Source organism: Strigops habroptila, chromosome 1, assembly GCF_004027225.2.
Source record: "Strigops habroptila isolate Jane chromosome 1, bStrHab1.2.pri, whole genome shotgun sequence".
NCBI lineage: Eukaryota > Metazoa > Chordata > Aves > Psittaciformes > Psittacidae > Strigops > Strigops habroptila.
In genome coordinates, this window is record NC_044277.2 from 90,315,898 (window position 1) to 90,334,042 (window position 18,145).

General features: G+C 39.4%; 1 protein-coding gene across 1 annotated transcript in view; it reads right to left on the bottom strand.

Annotated features, from left to right (window-relative positions):
* Positions 1 to 18,145, bottom strand: part of CAP2 (cyclase associated actin cytoskeleton regulatory protein 2) — a 67,707-nt gene that overhangs the window by 9,170 nt on the left and 40,392 nt on the right. The window contains exons 5-7 of the mRNA XM_030498002.1: positions 14,521 to 14,664; positions 14,202 to 14,287; positions 12,363 to 12,468 (exon numbers count right to left, since the gene is read on the bottom strand). Coding sequence (XP_030353862.1) covers positions 12,363 to 12,468; positions 14,202 to 14,287; positions 14,521 to 14,664 — 336 coding nt within the window. The remainder of the gene's footprint in view (positions 1 to 12,362; positions 12,469 to 14,201; positions 14,288 to 14,520; positions 14,665 to 18,145) is intronic.

The window sequence follows — 18,145 nt, forward strand, 5'->3', positions numbered from 1 at the left end:
TTTAAATACCAAATCCAGTTAACTATAGCTTGGTCTGCATTCAGAAACATACAGAAAATGTTTTCATCTAACCCAAGTAACTGCGAGGGTCATGAACATACATATGCAATGTAATACATATGTACACATGTAATACATATGCAGCAGGCTAAATTGTAGGCAAGATGTAAAATGTTATTCTTCAGACTGTTCAAGTCATCTGCAAAGCTTCAAATACAACAGAATGTAAAACTGTGGTGATTGAAGTCTCTTATTTCTGAAATTTGGTTTTTGAGATGTTAGTTCAATTTCTCAAATTCGTTTTTCTTTTTTTCAGTTGCAGGAGATCCCAGCACACAGGTAATGAGTGAGGGCAGCCTTGGTAGAGTAAGTAATCCAATCTTCCTTTCAGTTTGCATAACCAAAAGTACATCTTTAGGTCTGAATGATAATGCTTACACATAGAATAATATCAAACAGGCAGAAAATTGGAATAATGATCTGATTAAAATTTTATGTGTCCTAATAATATGTTAGATAGAACTGAGAAACTGAGAATCGCTTTTTCTCTCTTGCCACTGAGTGTCACTCTGATCCTACCTCTCTACGGCAGATCAGGGACTCTTTTAAAAGAACTGTTGTGAAAAATTAGGTTGGCTCTGATGCATTTAGCTGGCTATACAGACATGCACTGCACCAGTACATGTATATTAGGTGGGCAGACAGAATGGGAAAATATCAGTGATTTACAGAGTCACAGCTCCTCTAACTGGCTCCCTTTGTTAAGAGATACAGGTTGTTAGAAGTGCATCCCTGGTAATCTATACTGTAAATGGATACTGCTTAGCTGGACTCAGAGGATATATTTTACCATTGATGATGCCATTTCTTTCTGCTTTCCACTAAACTGAAACAGCAAAATATCCATGTGGTTCATGTATCTCACATGAGTGAAAACTGTAGCTATTTTTTAAGAAGTAAACTTGTTCTGGCCTGTAATCCCAAACCTATAATGGGAAAGGGCCTGAGGTGAACAGGCTCTCTGTGTTTTTACTCTTCAGACATACTCTTTTATTTATGTTATTAAAAAAAAAAAGCAGCTTGGCACATTTGAGTAAGTAACTGCATTCAAACCTCTTAGTCATTATGACCCTAATTAGAGTAGTATGGAAAAGGAATAATATTAGTTAACCTCTTAATGTACACCCCCTTTTGGCACATACATCTTCAGCATATAAATACTGTTGCATTTGAAGGAGCTGTTTATGGACTATGTTAGCGATGAAGACATAGCAAAATTCTTTGCCATGTTAGTGGCATTAAAACTGCATTGCACAAAAAGGACTGCTGAATTCCTGGTACTTTGGTGAGTAATGAAAGTGGTGTAGTGGTACAGTTTGATTGTTTCTGGAATGAGCTCTCTTCTATGCTAGTAAATCTTTTTGATCAAATATAAACATATAAGAAGAATCCCCTTTTGGAATTGATTATCATTTATTGTCAAGATGTACCAGAACTGGTATGGATTGCTTTTAGAGACATTTCATTGTTGCATGAATACATTTAACTCAAAGTGTTTCTGCTTACATACTTAGTAGTTGTAGGTCATTGTTTTAGGCTAGGGACAACTTATTCACAGGGCTTTCAAATTACAGTGCCTGCCTTTCTGCCTCTGCTAATGCCAGTAATGTCACCTGCAGCAGAGTCAGCACAACTGTGAATTATTATAATAAAAACCCCCAAAAGAATATAAGTGAATTTAGTGGCACAATCAGTTGTTGCTGCCTGAGGTGCAACAGAGATCTTCCCTATCTGTTGCCTGCAACCATAGCAACTGAATCCACTTTGTCCTGGTTATCCAGGATTATGAACATTGCATTTGCAGGGCTTTTTAAAATACTCAGGGTACGCAGAAATGGCACTCATCATTCACAATACAGTGTATGCTTTATGGGAGGAGTAGTGGTAGTGGTTAATAACTTATAGTCTGAGATAAAAATCTGATTTCTCAAACTCCAGGTTGACATCTGATTTCCCAAACATACCTTATTGCTGCCACCTGCATGAATACAGTGCTCCGATTTTCTAGAAACTTGTGTGCATAACACTCATATTCGTTTGGAACTAACACCAGTTAAATTCTGCAAAGGCTGCAAAGATGCATGAGAGAAAAAAAGATGTAGAAGTTATCTGGGTATTCTGTGTACAACACAGGGTGGTGAGTCACTCTGCCAGTCTCTATGCTTAAAGTGTCAAATGGAAGGCAATCACAGATCTTGCAGGAGACTCCAGGCTCAGCTGATGTTGCTGAATAGTGCTTCAAATGCAGTGTCCCAAATGGCAATGAAAGTATGGCAATGTCTGTGTAACTGAGGGAAAGCAAAACTCAGAGGGATTTATCTGTGGAAGTGGATGATCTCTCTCCCAAAACTCCAAAAGAACTATCCTGTGAAAGTACAGACAGAAAGGAAGGATTTTAAATACATCAATCAAGCCTGGACGTGGTTTTGTATGACTGAAGAATGTCTTTTCAAGAAAGAGCAGAGGTGGGAAGGGATCTGAGAAACTAGGAGCATCTTTCCCTTCCAGAGCAATACTGATGAAAAGACAACTTTAGTAAAAAATCTCAATCCTTGACTGAAGGAGTGAAGACATTCTAGTCCTTTGAGTGGGTTTCAAGAGTAGGAAAAAAAATTATCCCTTTCACTCATGCTTCCTCCTCTTTCCTTTACAAGCTTGGTCCCTCCACCAGAGTCAGTGGCTAGCTCCACTGGGCTCAAAAGATTATGAGTGAGATCTAATTAAGAACACAGGAGCTGTCACAAGGTCTCAGAAGACACGTGTGGAGTTCAGTCACCCTTCTCACTTTTCCTCTTAATATTGGGTAGTCACAGAAATAAGAGATGGACTGAACTGCTGTTGTTAACTTTTGTCCTGTATGATTCTTGTTTAGTTTATGACCTGAGCTACAGCTACACAAACTAACAGATATTGTATCACAACATTTTCAATTGTTGTCTGAATAGCTACAGCCATTCTGGAAATGGGAAACAGTTTCAATCATAAATTACACCAAGGCAAAAATGAAGGACAAATCGAAGGAAAAAAGGTTGCTAAAGTACAGGGAGGGACTAACTGGCCCACTGTAGACGTCTCGTCTTATGGCATGGACACATCCAGTAGGACAATTTCCCACTGCAATAGAACAGCATGGAAAAGACAGACAAGTTTCACTAACGAGGAAGCATACAGAGACTTGCTTTAAAGAAGGGTTCAGTCTTACTCTGGCTTTTGTCTTCTTTTCTTTGCCATTTTGATTTACTTGACTGAAATCAAACGTTCAAGTGAGCTGAAATTCTTTGTGGGAAGAGTGACTCAGGAACAATCTAACAAGGGGACAGAAAGCACAAAAGTGAACTGGAAATGCAGAAAACAGGTTGCACTTCTTGCATTCCCTGCATGCCATAAAGATGGGACCTGTGCTGCACTCAAAGATGGTGATGCAAAGGGCAGTTTTCAAGTCAGCCCAGTGAAGTGGTTCCAGGAACTTTCTTTTTTCATTAGTTTTGACCTCTATTAATACATAGACCTCCAAGTTACCAAGCTAAGTCACTAGCAGTTGGTTTGCTTTCCTTAGTCACCCTTCTAAGACCACTTACATCCTCAGGCTCTAGAATATTTCTGAACCAGGCTCTTAAACTGTTCTGGTATCTGGCAATGCTTGTGTATAGTCCTATCCAATTTCAACTAGAGTGCCCTTCACAAAGTCCATTCATTTCTGTTCTTTATAGGGTGGTGTTTGTGAGAGCTGCTGGGAATAAAATAGCATGTTATATGCCCACAAAAGTTCATCTATCCTAAAGCAGCAGGTGCTTACCAGCTTTGCTATCTGCAAACAACTCTTCAGATTAACTTCAAGCAGATGTTAACAACAGCGTATCTTTACACAAAGAATATTAAGAGCCATTTGGACTAGCAGAGGCGGTTATTTGCAAGCCGCCTTTCTTCCTCTTTTATTTCAGCTGTTTGCCTCGGTAACAGCTGCTGCTCTCAGTGCTGTGGTGTCTATAGACATCATGTCAAATTATGCTGATAGCTGACAGCTCCCATTAACATGTTGGTGTGGCCATTTTTCCATCGTTTGCGAATACGCCACTTGTAAGAATTATCAGGGGAACAGATAGCTTCAGCCTTACTTGGTGAGAATGTAACACAAAAATAAGCCATTAACTTTTAACCTGCTAGCTTTGTGTCACAGTGCACTTGATGTGCTTTAAACCTTGCTCCTGGAGCTTTCTGATATGGGGAAATGTAATTGTCTGAGTAAGGTCCTATCAAGAACAGGAGATGGGGCCCCTGTGGCCCCACAGATCTGTGGGGGATGGAACATTCCAGAAATTTCCTCCAGGGGAAAAGGTTGTCTTCAACCTCCAACAAACCCATGCTCTGAATGGGGTGACAGGAACAGGCCAGGGTTTGCGCCTTGATGGATAGCCCAGAGCCACCTGCAGAGAGGCCCAAGGGCCTCCCATTGACTGTGGCTCAGTAGCTTCCTGTAGTGACAGTGTCTGAAGCTGCTCACGGAGTTGGGTTTGATAAATGTATATTATTTCTTTTCTCTAATGTGTATTATCACTGTGCAAGGGTTTGCAGGATTGCAGTACAGCCTCAAAATATGTTGTATTTCTATCTTTATCTTGTACAACTAGCAGAAGGGTGAGGTACTGTTCTTTTCCTCCTTGCTGGCTACCTAGCTGGCTTACTGGAAGAAAGAAATGAGTGTTTATGTTAAGGCAGCTGGCTGGTTAAAAATCATCTATTTTGAATCTCATTTAATTCCCTTGACATTACAGTAAAGATGAGTGAAGCCCTTTGCTTCTGAGAAGCTGAGCCTTGTTACAGCACATTTCTCCTAAAGGCTTTCCCTGGATCACAGGGCAACAGCCAGTCTTGTTAGAGAAATAAAATGCTGTTTATACATAACACAAGTGCTCTGAATGCCATACGGTCAGTAAATTTTGGTGGCCATATGCAGCTTGACATGTCTTTAGGTCTAAACCCAGCTACTGAGAAACAGTAAGAATTTCTTTTTATGTCTTATGACAGATGTTACTATTTCCTGAGCCACTCTTGCTGAACAATTCCCTGGGTTAGCCTGCCGTGTCGCTGTTACTATATTTGTAGTATTTTAGCAACAAGGAGCCCTACTCAGAGGCTCATATCTCTGGGGATACGAGGGGCTTATGTGCCAGGCCCTGTACAAACCCCCGCGATGTTCCTCTGTGTGTATCCCGTTTTAGGCTGACACAGTGCAGTATGGAAACTGGGGGGAGCAAAGGTCTTGTGGTGGGAACCTGCTGGGTAGTATTTGAATGAACACACAGTTCTTGTAGCAGCAATGCTAATTTTCACTCAGGACAAACAGATTATAAACCTCTATATAACGCATATAAATAAATCACATATGCATGTGTGTAATATATAGTACCTATTTTATTAGTCATTCCTATTAAGAGGGAAGTATCTATTTGTGGCTGAGGTAACAGGTGGCTTAGATAGAGGCATAAAATCCCTTCCTTAATTTATTGAAAAGCCGCCTTTTCATGGCAGCAGATGAACAGGCATCCTAATGGGGACTACATTCTTCTCAAAAAAAAAAGATACCCCTGGTTTCTGCCTCTCCCCCTTTATAGTAATCCTAGTTTCACACCTCAAATGATTACAGCATTCTGTATTGTTCTTTCCATACATATGCGCAGCCAAAGAGAAGAATCACGAAGCTCAAAATATCACGTATCAACCTCTGGGAACAGGTGGACTGTGACTCAGGACCGCAGAGCTCTTGTTAAGGTGTTTTTTTGTGTAAAAGTAGCTTAGCACAACAGTTCTATTACCTACCGTACTTAAGCCACCTGTCTGCAAGGGGTTATGCTGCCCTGAGATCTGCAATTTAGTAGATTAAACAGCTGACTTACAGGGCCTGTAATCTTTGTGAGTTAAAACACAAAACCACAAACACCAGGCCAAGCTCTTTTCTTGTTACCGGGCCTCGGCAGAATTACTTATCTTTGGAGTTTTCAAACATTGAAGCCCCTTGTGATACACTTCCGCCATTTATCACCTGTTCAGGATGTAAAATGGTGCTTACATCTTCACAGTTACCCAATGTTTTACACAGCCAAGGTCTTCTAAATCATTTGAGAACTGATAATGTAATTGTCAACAAACAATGTACTCCAACAGACACATTAAAGCATCTTTTAGTTATATAAACTTTCAGTTAAAAGAAGACCAATCCCTTTAGCAATATAAAAAGTTTTAATAAATGTACCTCTTCCTTTTTTATCCATTTTACATACTTTCAATTTTCCTTTTCTGCTGGAACTAGGTTGCATTATGTTACAGGTCAGGTTGCATTTGACAGCTGTTGTCAAACAAGCCTCTCCTAGGTTCTCCCTTAACGTGTCTGAATGGTGTTTGGTCACTGATGTTAAAAGGACACCGCTGCTATCCAGTAAAGACAAACACTGGCAGCCATTGATGGGGTAAGGAAGTAAAACTACTTTCTTTCAAAGGGGGTTGGATATAATTGAGGCAGTCTCCACCAAAGAGGCAATTGTTGCAGAGTTGCCAGGATGGCCAGTTTCTTAATTGACAGTGTACCAAAACCTGAGCATTGCCTATTGTCTGAGAAAGAAACAGCAGAGGTTAAAGGATGCAAATTTTTCAACTAAAAAGTACATGGAAATAGAGAAAGGAATGGAAGGGGACAGAAAAAGAGAGGAAAAGCTATGACGAAGAAAAATTGAGCACTCTGAAAATGTCTACATCCTATCCAAGATACAAGCATTTAAATCAGTATATCTGTGCTGCCCTTACTTCTATCTGAATGAGGCCCCTGGGACTGCAGTTGTGGCTGTTGCTGGAATTTGGCCAGTTTTGACCTTTAGCTTTAGTGAGGTGGCTCAGTCAGTGGCTGCTTGATAAGTGGGTCAAACTAAACACAGCAGAAAAGAGATACTGGAAGGATAATAGGAGGCTTTTGCCTGCAGAAGTTGGTCTTTTGCAGCTTGTTCACCTCACTATGTAGTGAGATGATGTATTTCTGGAAATGTTTTGATCCTACAGGAGGGAGACAGGGCCATTTTATAAGAAAATGCCTGGAGGTGATTATTTAGAATGAAATGACCAAAGTCTGGACTGGTACTAGTATCATTGTACTCAATTAGGCTTAATGTAGGAATTAGGATGGTCCTTCTTGGTGTGCAGCCTGTGGAGAATTTCAGCTTTTAAAGGGTGTTTTTAGAGTGCTATCTAATGAGTTAGAAATGTTTCTAAAAGATGTTTCAGGAAAAAAAGACTGGAAGATACTGTATTGGCTTAAATGGGAACAGGGTATAAATAAATCTCAGCTGCTTCTGAGATCTAAAGATGCAGGCTTCCACCTAAGAATTTATTTTTATTTGTAAAGGGGGGGAGACATTTGTCACTTGAGTGAAATTCTGTATTGGAAACTAAACACTGGAATGAAATTCACTGCTAGTTTGTAAATATTTTCTCTTTGTAAAAAGTCCTGCTGGCAAAATTTGTCCTAAAGGACTATTGTATAACAAAGAATTTAACTGCAGATCCACGTGCAACTGTGAGAAACATTCAGACAATTATCCTTGAGCAAGATTTGTTTCTTAACACTTATTTGATGTACAGGAAACTACAGCAATCTCCCATTATCACTGGTTGTTTTCTTGCTGCAAAGTTAACCTGCAGAAATAGGAGCAAAAGTTTCACTTCCCCCAGCTAACTTATGCAGTCCTTGTAGCAAACAGATTTTTATTAGGCATTCTCGTGAGCTTATATTACAGCTGCTCATTTCTTTGGACCACCAGAAAAACAGTAGAGAGGGGAAAAAAAGAGCCATGGTTCAACAGAATCCCTTCTGTAGGCAAAAAAACCCCCAAAGCCCAAACCCAAAAACAGGGCACTTACCGTTTATCAGTAAGAACTGAAAAAAAGACATAGATTACTGTTACAGCCGTAGATTTCATGTAAAGTTGGAAAGTTGCAGCAAGCAAAAATGACAGTTGCTGCATGGGTAAAATGCTACACTGGGCATTTAAAACATTTCATTACAATAACAGCTTTTGCATAAGACTCACCGACATCTGAGAATGTCGTATCTGGTAGCAAATTAAAATCTGCACATTTCCATTAGGCTGGTAATTGCTGCTGTTCCCATTTTCAGGATGGCTAACTTGAGGTGTAGTGAGTATAGTGAGTACAGTGAGCTGCCACTCACCACAGGGTATGTGTGGCAGAAGGTGGCTCACATTTAAATTTGAAGCAATGAACTACAAAATTACACTTTTTTCCTTAAGGAAATACTGTAGATCCATCTGACTTCCACTGACAAGCATACGTTCTCTGACATATGTACAATCAGTTAATGGAAATGAATACTTCAGATCATGGTGAAAATACAGAATGTAACATTTTACTCTCTGGGACAATCCTGCTCACAAACATACATATTTTAAATATGTAGTTTCCTCCTGTGAGCACAGGAGCAACAAATACCCTAACTGTATCCATCATGTCTTGAAATGCCTGTAATTTACATCGGGTCCAGTTTTGTACCACTACTTCATACGGGTAGCAAAACGTGCTCCGATACACAAAGGTGTCAAGGTCTTTAACTCCACTGCTTTCTTGGCTTTCTCCTCACACAGTCCCATACATTTCAATAGGATGCCCTCAAGGAGTAAAAAATTGTCACACACCTTGGCAGAACCAGAGCCAAAGTGAATAAGGAGAAAGCATTGTGTTAGATCCAAAGATCTGTAAGCATCTGCTTTTATCACAAATTTATTATGAAGCTGATAGAGGTAACCACTATTGTCAGATCCAACTGCTTAGCCATTATTTCCAGCTTTTGCACCTGTTTTAGTGTCTGTCTTGTAATTTATGAAGACATTTCTTTCTCTTTCCTGTAAAGCGTCTGCCTGTGTGCTTACTGCCAGAGCCAGGAACACTTTACTGTATGCACTAGCGATCTGTTCCAAGGTTGGCTGCAGCTGCCCTGTGCAGCTTGATGGAAGGGTACAGCAGGGCTGGAAATGGCACAGCTTTGGGATACTGCCATGGAGCATGGCCAGAACTGTGTGCACCATTGTATACACAACCTATAGGTAAAGAGGCCAACTGTCCACTAAAAAATCCTGTCCCCTCCTTTTTGGAAACCAAGCATAGTTTGATGCAGACTGATGCTCCTGGGATTTTGTTGCAGTTCAAGCTATGAGAATACAGCTCTGAAAGAAACAGTAGTTATTGTTCTCCCTCACTCTTTACTCTCTTTAGAAATAGACAAATATGTTACTTAATAGCTTTTTATATCAAGCTTCAAGCAATGCTTTGTTGACTTCTGCAGCTGTGAAGGGAAAACTATCGGTATAATGTGCTTTTATATCTTTTATACAGGCCAAAACCTGACTTTCTTTCTCTCTCTCTCCAATAAAATAGCATTTCTGCATCAACCTTTCCCTTTCAGAAATGTGCCACTTTCTTAATGCTTTGCCAAACGCCTGCTTTTTCCTTTTATGCATGTAAGTAGAAGCTGCTGTGTGCAATGATTAACAACTGTGTCTGGAATATATCTTCTATCTTATTTCTGTTTAGGCCCTGATTCTGCAGACCTTTATGCTTAACTTCATATAGCATGAATCTGCGACTTTCATTCTCATTTTAAAATGTATACTAAAAATGAAATTATCACTTGGGTAACTCTTGCTTTCTTGAATATATTTGTTACCAAGCATCATAGAAATATTTAAGCAACCTGCTAACTTACTGGGTTCTAATTTCCTTAAACTCACATAGAATGGTGAAGTAAAACATAAAGTAAATCATGAAGTAAAAAACCCATGTAATTTTACATGAAGTAAAACTTAAAAAAGTTATACATAAAAATGTCTCAGTAATTGAATTTAATATTTCTGACACACATGATATGAATGATAGTTTAAATGAAGCATACTTCCAAGACAACTTCCAGATCCGAGTGATAGCTGAAGTGAGTGAAAACAATACTTCAGATGCTGTAGTGGGCTTCTCACTCATGATGGAATGAGCACTGCTGGCAGGAAACTATGCTTAATACAAATAAACAACTCACACCCAGATTTGTGTTCAGCAATTTTTTGCAAAACTGAAGAGAGGGAAATAGAAAGATGCGATGGGTATAAGACCAGTCAAATATAATCTGCAACAGTTACACTTCTGAGTAAGACTTACCAGTACCCATCAGCACTGAGAGTTCCTTAAGTTTAATCAAATGGCTGTAACAAATCTTTATCTTACAACACTATTTCCATATATGTAAAGTTCCCTTAAAGGTGAAGAGGATTCTTTCTCTGGATTAAAAAACCTAAATTTGTCCCAGATTCTCAGGCTAATTCGGCTAACAAGGTACTACAATTTCTTTTCTTTATCTATTAATCATTTTAAAATCATTAGGTCTTCTCACATTGCTGATTATAATAGAGTAGGATGTAGCAAGTGTGAAATTTTGTACTAAATTAAGGAAGAGAATCATGTTTAATATTTTAATTTTTTAATAGAGAAACCTACAAAGCAGCAGATAATTCCAGTCTTCTAATTTATCATGTTTAAGCATTTTTGCATTACTTCAAACTAAGAAGTACACACAGATCATCATCTCCTGTGTTCGAACTTGCACTTGAATACTTGAGTACTGTAAGGCCTTGTACAATATCTAATTGTACAAGGTGTGAAAAGAAAGTTGCACAGTCTGTTGCGGAGTACAAGTAACATACATATACTCTTACATGGTTATCTCCCCAACATACATTCTCTTACATGGTTATCAGCTCCATACAGGGGGAGATAAAGTAACTTTTCCAGGTACCACAGAATCTCAGAGTAGTTTCAGTTTGAAGGAACCTTTAAAGATCACCTAGTTCCAACCTCCCTGCCATGGGCAGGAACACCTTCCACTAGACCAGGTTGCTCAAAGCCCCATCCAGACTGACCTTGAACACATCCAGGGATGGGGCAGCCACAGCTTCTTTGGTCAACCTGTGCCAGGGCCTCACCACCCTCATCATAAAAAATTTCTTCCTTATATTCAATCTACATCTACCCTCTTTCAGTTTAAAACTCTTGCCCCTTGTCCTTTCACTACAGGACCTGGTAAAGTCTTTCTCCATCTTTCTTATAAGCCCCCTTTATATACTGAAAGGCTGCAATAAGGCCTTCCTGAATCCTTCTCTTCTGCAGGCTGAACAAGCCCAAGTCTCTCAGCCTTTCTTCATAGGAGAGGTCTTATTCCATGTTAAAATACATTCCATCCAAAAGCTCTACCTCACTTCCCTACGTTCCTGAGTTCTTACAACAGGTTTGTCTGGAAATTAAATTATCTGGTGGCCTCTAGCAGTCCCCTAAATAGCCAATTGAAAAAAAAAATATTTGCCTATATATAAGAAATTCTAAACTTGGTGTGAAAGACTGCGTATGTGCACGTATGTGAGTGCACTGGTAAGTTTAGGAGATGATAACAGCAAAGAGCTGGGTGATTATATTTTTAATATGCTTCAGCAATCCTCCTAACCTGATAATACACTAGCACATTATTAGAATGATACAGAATATTGCATCAGTGCAGACAGTGGACATAAACTCTTATACCCCAAAGAAAATTAATTCTTCATGTTTATACCTCTCTTAGAGAACAATATTCACAGCCATCATCTTTCTATGCATCTCACATGTAACACACAGAAGATGTTTATATAAATAGAGATGTTTATAAAATAGCATAAATAGTTAGGCATACAGTTATATTTACTTTATATGTATTTCATAAATTGTTTCTGTATGTATAAGAAAAATTTTATACAGATAGCTATCTATGAAGTAAGAAATTGGTACCTATCCCTTGTGCTACCTTTTCCTGTTACTGTATCTTTTTTCTTCAGATTCTTTCCACCTTTCTTCTCCTTTCCCTGTCATGTTCCCCCAGTTTTCCTTTAGTCTGGCATATCCTTCAAATTTTTTGGGTATGTTTTTGTTCCTACCTTCTACTGGAGCAGGCCTGGAGAACTGTGTCTGCCTCTCCTCACCATCTGCAGCTGGAAGTTATGGCTATAATCATCCCAAATCACTCTTCCCTCTTCTTCCAAACCTGTACCTCAATGGCCTGACACATCTCCACATCTTTCAAAATTTTACTGGCTTGGCTGGGAAGTACATGGACCATGACTTTTGTCCTGGCCTATATATTTATTTTTCCTGAGCTAATAACCTGCATTAAAAGTCAGTTTGGTTACTGGCATTTTATGGTTCATCATGAAGAAGGAAAGAGTACTTACACTTTTACTCCAGGTGAGACCTGTGGTATGATGCTCTTTGATATAAGCTTGAAGCTCAGACCAGATGTTCAGATATGACTTCACCCAATCAACATGGCGTGTGTCACTGTAAAAACAGAGACAATGTTTATATGTGTGAATGAATAAAACCTGTAAGCGTTGCTATTCTTGCTTAAAGCAGGTAAAACCCAATGTCTGCTTTAAAGCCATGGACAAATCAGTTAGCAGGCAGCCAGCCAGCCCAGTGCTGAAAATACTGAAGCCTACTACACTAGAAAGCTTTTAGGTCCTTCCAGAGGACAAAGGCAAAGGATGCCTCTAGCAGAGAGTGATTCATCAAGGTGCGTCATCATTCTGATCAGGCTCCAAGTCAACTGAAGAAGCACTAAAGGTGTATGGAGCTGTGCAGCAGCCTCCCAGACTCAGTTTCAGGGTGCTGAATTTTAGAATATTAAATGTCCGTGGGTTCTGTAAGGTATTCTAGTTTCCAAGTTCAAATGTAGCCAGGGTAATACTGGATCATGTTATAGTCATCAGACTGAAATATTTGTACATCAAGAATTTTTCAAGTACAAGTCACACTTGGCTCTGGAAACATTATCTGGAAAGCTCAGTCTTCTGATGGGACAGTAATTGAAAACAAGAAATATGTAAAGAGAGAGGAATTGCTTGTAAGATGGAGTCCTTAGTTATGAAAAATTATTACTTAGTAGTGATGGGTATGGACTGGATGTTCACAAGGATTTGGGTGTCTGCCTCCTATTTATTTCCTTTGGAGTTTGATGCTTAATACTACTGAGGATCTGGGTCAACAGGTTTAATCCAAAGCCTACTGAAGTCAAGGGAGAGCCTTCCACTACTTTGGAAGACATCATTGTGAAAAACAGGAAATGAATTCCTTATTAGGGGAAGAACTAAATACCTAAATAATGTAGCCTGTTTATAGTGTTAGGTAAGACATTTTCTTCTCCAGAAGAAGTACTAAAGCTCTATTGTAAAAATCTTCAGTAACTCCAGTGGGTACTACGTTCGGTAGGTAAAATAAGGCTTCAGGAATAATACATAATATATATAAAATATGGAATATGTAGTATATAATATATATTTATACACAGGCAATAAATAGAAATCTATACAACAGGTTTTTATATAGACAAAGTTTTCCTCACTAAAGAGGAAAAACTCAATAGCAAATACTGTTCTTCACTGGGATAGAAAAACCAAGAGCCAAAATGTGGCTTCCAGAAGCACCAAATCAACACGATTTATGCATGACTTTTTTAAGAGGGTATAGAAAGGACCAGTATTTTTTTGTCTTTCTCTGTCAGCTCACACATCTCGTTTATGGAACTTTTTAATGAATTCCTTGTGCTCTTTAAGAACAATCCAGTGGTACAGAAAGAAAACCTCAAAGTGGTAGCTATGGAATTAGATGCTCAGTGGTAAACATCTACCACCTAAAGGCACACTTTCAAGCAAAGAGCAAGAACAGCAACAATATGAGTGCACAAATGAGACAAAGATGCACACCAGCTAGTTAGCCACACACTGATATGTAAATACACATTTGCATATAAGCTTATAATGCTGGAATGCCAGAAAATTAAATATAATCCTGTCATTTGCAGAGACTGAAAACCAGCACTGCTGGTGCTGCTGCCATTCTCACTGCAACATGCTGCGGGTCAAAGATGAGGACGGGATAATATACTACTGCAAGCAGATTTCATCAAATGCTTTTTAGTTTACAAAATGCTTTCTGTGATGGCACTGTGAACTCTGTCTGTATGGTTAATGCTCTGTTCTCTGGCTACTAGATACTGGGGCTTGGCAACATACCTGTGCTTGTAGTCCTTTAATACCCTGTTAGTATAAAAGGTAGCAGCATCATTCATCTCCTTGACATAAGGGCCTGGTTTAGGAGACTAGGACCATCAAACCATGGTAGCAGGAAACAACAGAAGGAGAAAGGAAGTAAAACATTAGTCAGACACTTTCCCTGATGTATTAGGTATATTACAGAACACCTTCATGGGTGTAGTAGACTGAAGAACTAGGCAGATGAGACTGCAGAGTTCTGCAAGATTTGAAACTACTCTGGGCCACACCATCCAGAAGCACATTTACAACCCTCCCAACCATCCCATGTGTCACTCACCACTGCTATCCACCCAAGGGCAGGTATGCTTTCACTGACGGCTGAGAGGTGGTTGAACATTTTACTTCCTCTGTTCCTTTCTCTGAAGTTCTGGATTTCCTGAATCTTCTCTGATATTGGCTTGAGAAGCATTGCCACCTCGTTCTGGGGAAAAAAAGACACTGCTGTTACAGTGGGTGGTCAAAAAACCACCCTGTGGTTGAACATTGTCCTCCTGCCCATTGATTTAACAGCTGGAAAGAAAGGTCAGCATATTCTCCACATTAAAGTAACAATTTAATTATCCTCCTCTGGTTGAAGTGGCAAAATGCACTGATGTTAATTATTAATAATGTGTTACAGCAAAAATTGTTCTCAGCACTGGTAGCATTTTTACATGCTGCCCAGGTTAAGACCTATAGAGACCCCATAGCTCAGAGTTATCAGAATGCTTGTATTTTTCATCTGAATCCCTGGAACTTTTTGGAGGCTTTATACTGGCTTGAGTTTTTAATTTATTAACCAAGTTGTTCTTGCTATAAGAAACACAAACTCCTTGGTAGGTTAAGTGGCCTCTTATCACCTGGCAACAAGACCGAGAAAGTAATACACTGAAGGCAATACCAATTTCAGCTTTCCCTATTGGTAAGTTTTAATGTTTTAATTTCCTTTGGCTGCAAGAAATGTGGACGGATTTCATGGGAAACATACTGCCTGCAAGCCATGGCTTGGGGAAATTCTCCTGTGTTAATCAGAAACAAATGGTATCCAGGGGAATGACTGTTGAGCGGAAGGAATAGTGTCTGGAGTGAAGAGAAAAGCAGAATGAACGTAGAAGCTATCCAGCCTCTTTCCTGTGCAAAGTGAATGCTAATCACACTGGCCCAGTGTCTCAGAAAAAACCAATTTAGAGCACTAACTTACGGGGAAAAATTCTTCCACCCTCAGAAACAGCACATTGAGGGACAAGGAGTCATTAGTTTACAATCAAAACAACTGCTGTACCTTGGAACCCTACAAAATGTTTCTATAAAACCAGTCCAATTCTTTATTGCAAAAGGATGCCTGCAGAAGCTGTACAATGTCCCACCAAAGAGAGTGCACTGCTCTGGTTTTCCCTGGCATTTCACTCAAAGATCACTCAGGAACTAAGTGCTTGTTGGAGACGCCTAATCCTCATATTCTTGAGCACTAATGTTGTCATGACACACACCAGATGATGTGTGCAGATGTCCTGCTTCATCTCTGTCATCTGTAAGGTATTTCTTTTCACCCTTCCACAAGACCTCAGCTTTCAGAATTTTATGTCACCTTAAAACAAGCATGTCTGCTATGGCTCAAAAGAGGTCAAAAGGCACTCCGAACAAGATGACAAGGAGAGGTTCTGCATTTTTAAAAGATTTTGATCCAACTATGGAGCCTAAATATTTTAGTGGTTATGTAATTTTGAGAGAGGCCTATGCATCTGTAATGCATGGGGATATTTGGTCTTCTCCTACAACAAAGTGGATTGGGAGAAAACAAATATTTACAGTCTTGCTGGGAGATGTAAAGAGTTTTTGTTGATGGCTTAATGACCAGCGTAAGTCATTAAGTCTGAAAAAGCCCTGAAACCTCCATGATTTGTAGTTCTCAAAAGCTGATTTTGTTGCCATAACACGATAAAGTCTGCAGGAATTCTTCTTTCTAATTTTTGCTTGTTTACAGCACACTGCAGCTGGTCGGTTCTTTCTTATTTTGCAGGGAAATCTTTCAAGTATGACAGTAGTTAACAAAACTGAAATTTAAGAAAGTGCTTGTTCTGCTTTGATACTATGCCAGTTTTCCTCCCATAAAGTCTAAAGGATATTTACAGTCCTTAGCTTACTGTGAATCTTCATGGCCCAGTTCCAGCCAAAGAGAATATCAGGGCTAAAAATACAGCTCAACAGATGCCTGGTATATCTAGACAGCACTGGGAGGCAGCACGTTTCTGTGGATAGGGCATAGAAGTGGGAGTCCATAAATGGGGGTTCTCTTTGCAGCTCTCCCACCACATTATCATCAGGTTTCAGGAAAGCTCTGTTACCTTTCTGTGCTTCAACTTCCCTATACAAGGAGCTGTTTTATTTTGTAGAACACTTTGATATCTACTGATAAGAAGGCAAAATTAGGGCCAAACATTTTCCTGAATGGTAATGTAAGACCCACACCTCCTACTCCTCCTAGAAAAACTCCAAACCACTTTTGTGAGGGTTTTCTATCAATGGTACAGACAGAATTTCTATCCCTCAGAACACAGCACTTAACCTGTTCAGTCAATCAACTGTTTATAAAAATGTAGTGCATTTATGTAATTTCACAGAAAAAGTGCCCAGTGGGAGCTTTAAAGGTGATACATATATTGCTAAGGAAAGTGGTTCAAAGCAATCATTCGCTTGGCACTGCAGTGACATCAGAAAGAGCCACGAAGAGCCTGAGGCTTTGCTGAGCCCTGTCTCATGTGAGATGGGCACATCAGTCCAGCCTGCCTTCCCCTCGCTGGGCCCTCGGCCTGTTCTGCAATGGCTGCTGCCTGCCTGGCTGCACAAAATGTGCGTGAGTGTTTGGGCAAGCTTCTCATGATCCAAGTTTCTGTGTTAGGGTTAGATACCGAGGAATACCAGCCTGCAAGGAATCACTTCATTGAGTCCTGTCTCCCTGCAATCAGTTCTAAATTTCTAGTTAGTGATTAAACTGCAGATGAATTATAGTGTATACGGCATATGGGTATAGAAAGGTTCATTAATTCTGGCAGTAATCAGTCTTACTTGGCTCTACAATGCAGAACCAGTTGTGCTGAGGGTTCTACAAGAATAATCTCTTTATTGCAATGAATATTAAAACAGATGATTGCTAATAAAATTATTGTCTATACTGTACCTCTAAGACAAAATGAATTCAAGGAGATGAATCAGAGCTGCTGGAAAAATCTTCAGAATGCCTTTGGCATGTGCTAGCTAAAATTTCTTGTCATTTAAGACATAGCACAGTTGTTTAACAGAAATTTAAGAGTCTTTGTATAAACACCATTCCTATTATAATATCAGTTTTGCTGAAATGTTTAAAAATGCGACAGTGGAACAATTTAGAAATATCAAAAGTAACTCGCAGTGTGCCTTTGTCCTTCTTTATGAATTATTAAAACCAGATGGTCTTTTAAGATATTAATACCTAAACAACCAGCCAGCTTTGATCCAGGTCTTACAATTCTTATTAGAAAATCACAAGTAGTAAGACTACAATGACTAGTGAAAACACTCCAAGAAAGTTACAGCAAGCAACAAGAACTGCCTTAGGCTTTGGCTTCAGAGACTTAACAGTCTCAGCCCAATCTCATAAAATGGCCTGGCATACCAGTATTCCAACAGACCACACCAAACAGAGTTTCTTCTTCTTCTCATTTTTGTAATATTCACATGAGAAGTTCCCCAAATGACAGGTTTAATAGGACTGGGGCACATGGATTTAATTCAGGAGAATGGCCAAACTTCTGGCTGTTATAATTCTTGTGATTTGCCTGTGAAGTCACACTAAACTGAGTGGCTTGCTTAAACTTTGGCTGCTTGAGCCAGTGATTACTTGAAAATCTCAGCTTTTATTTGCGAGAACAGGTATTTTCTCAGAA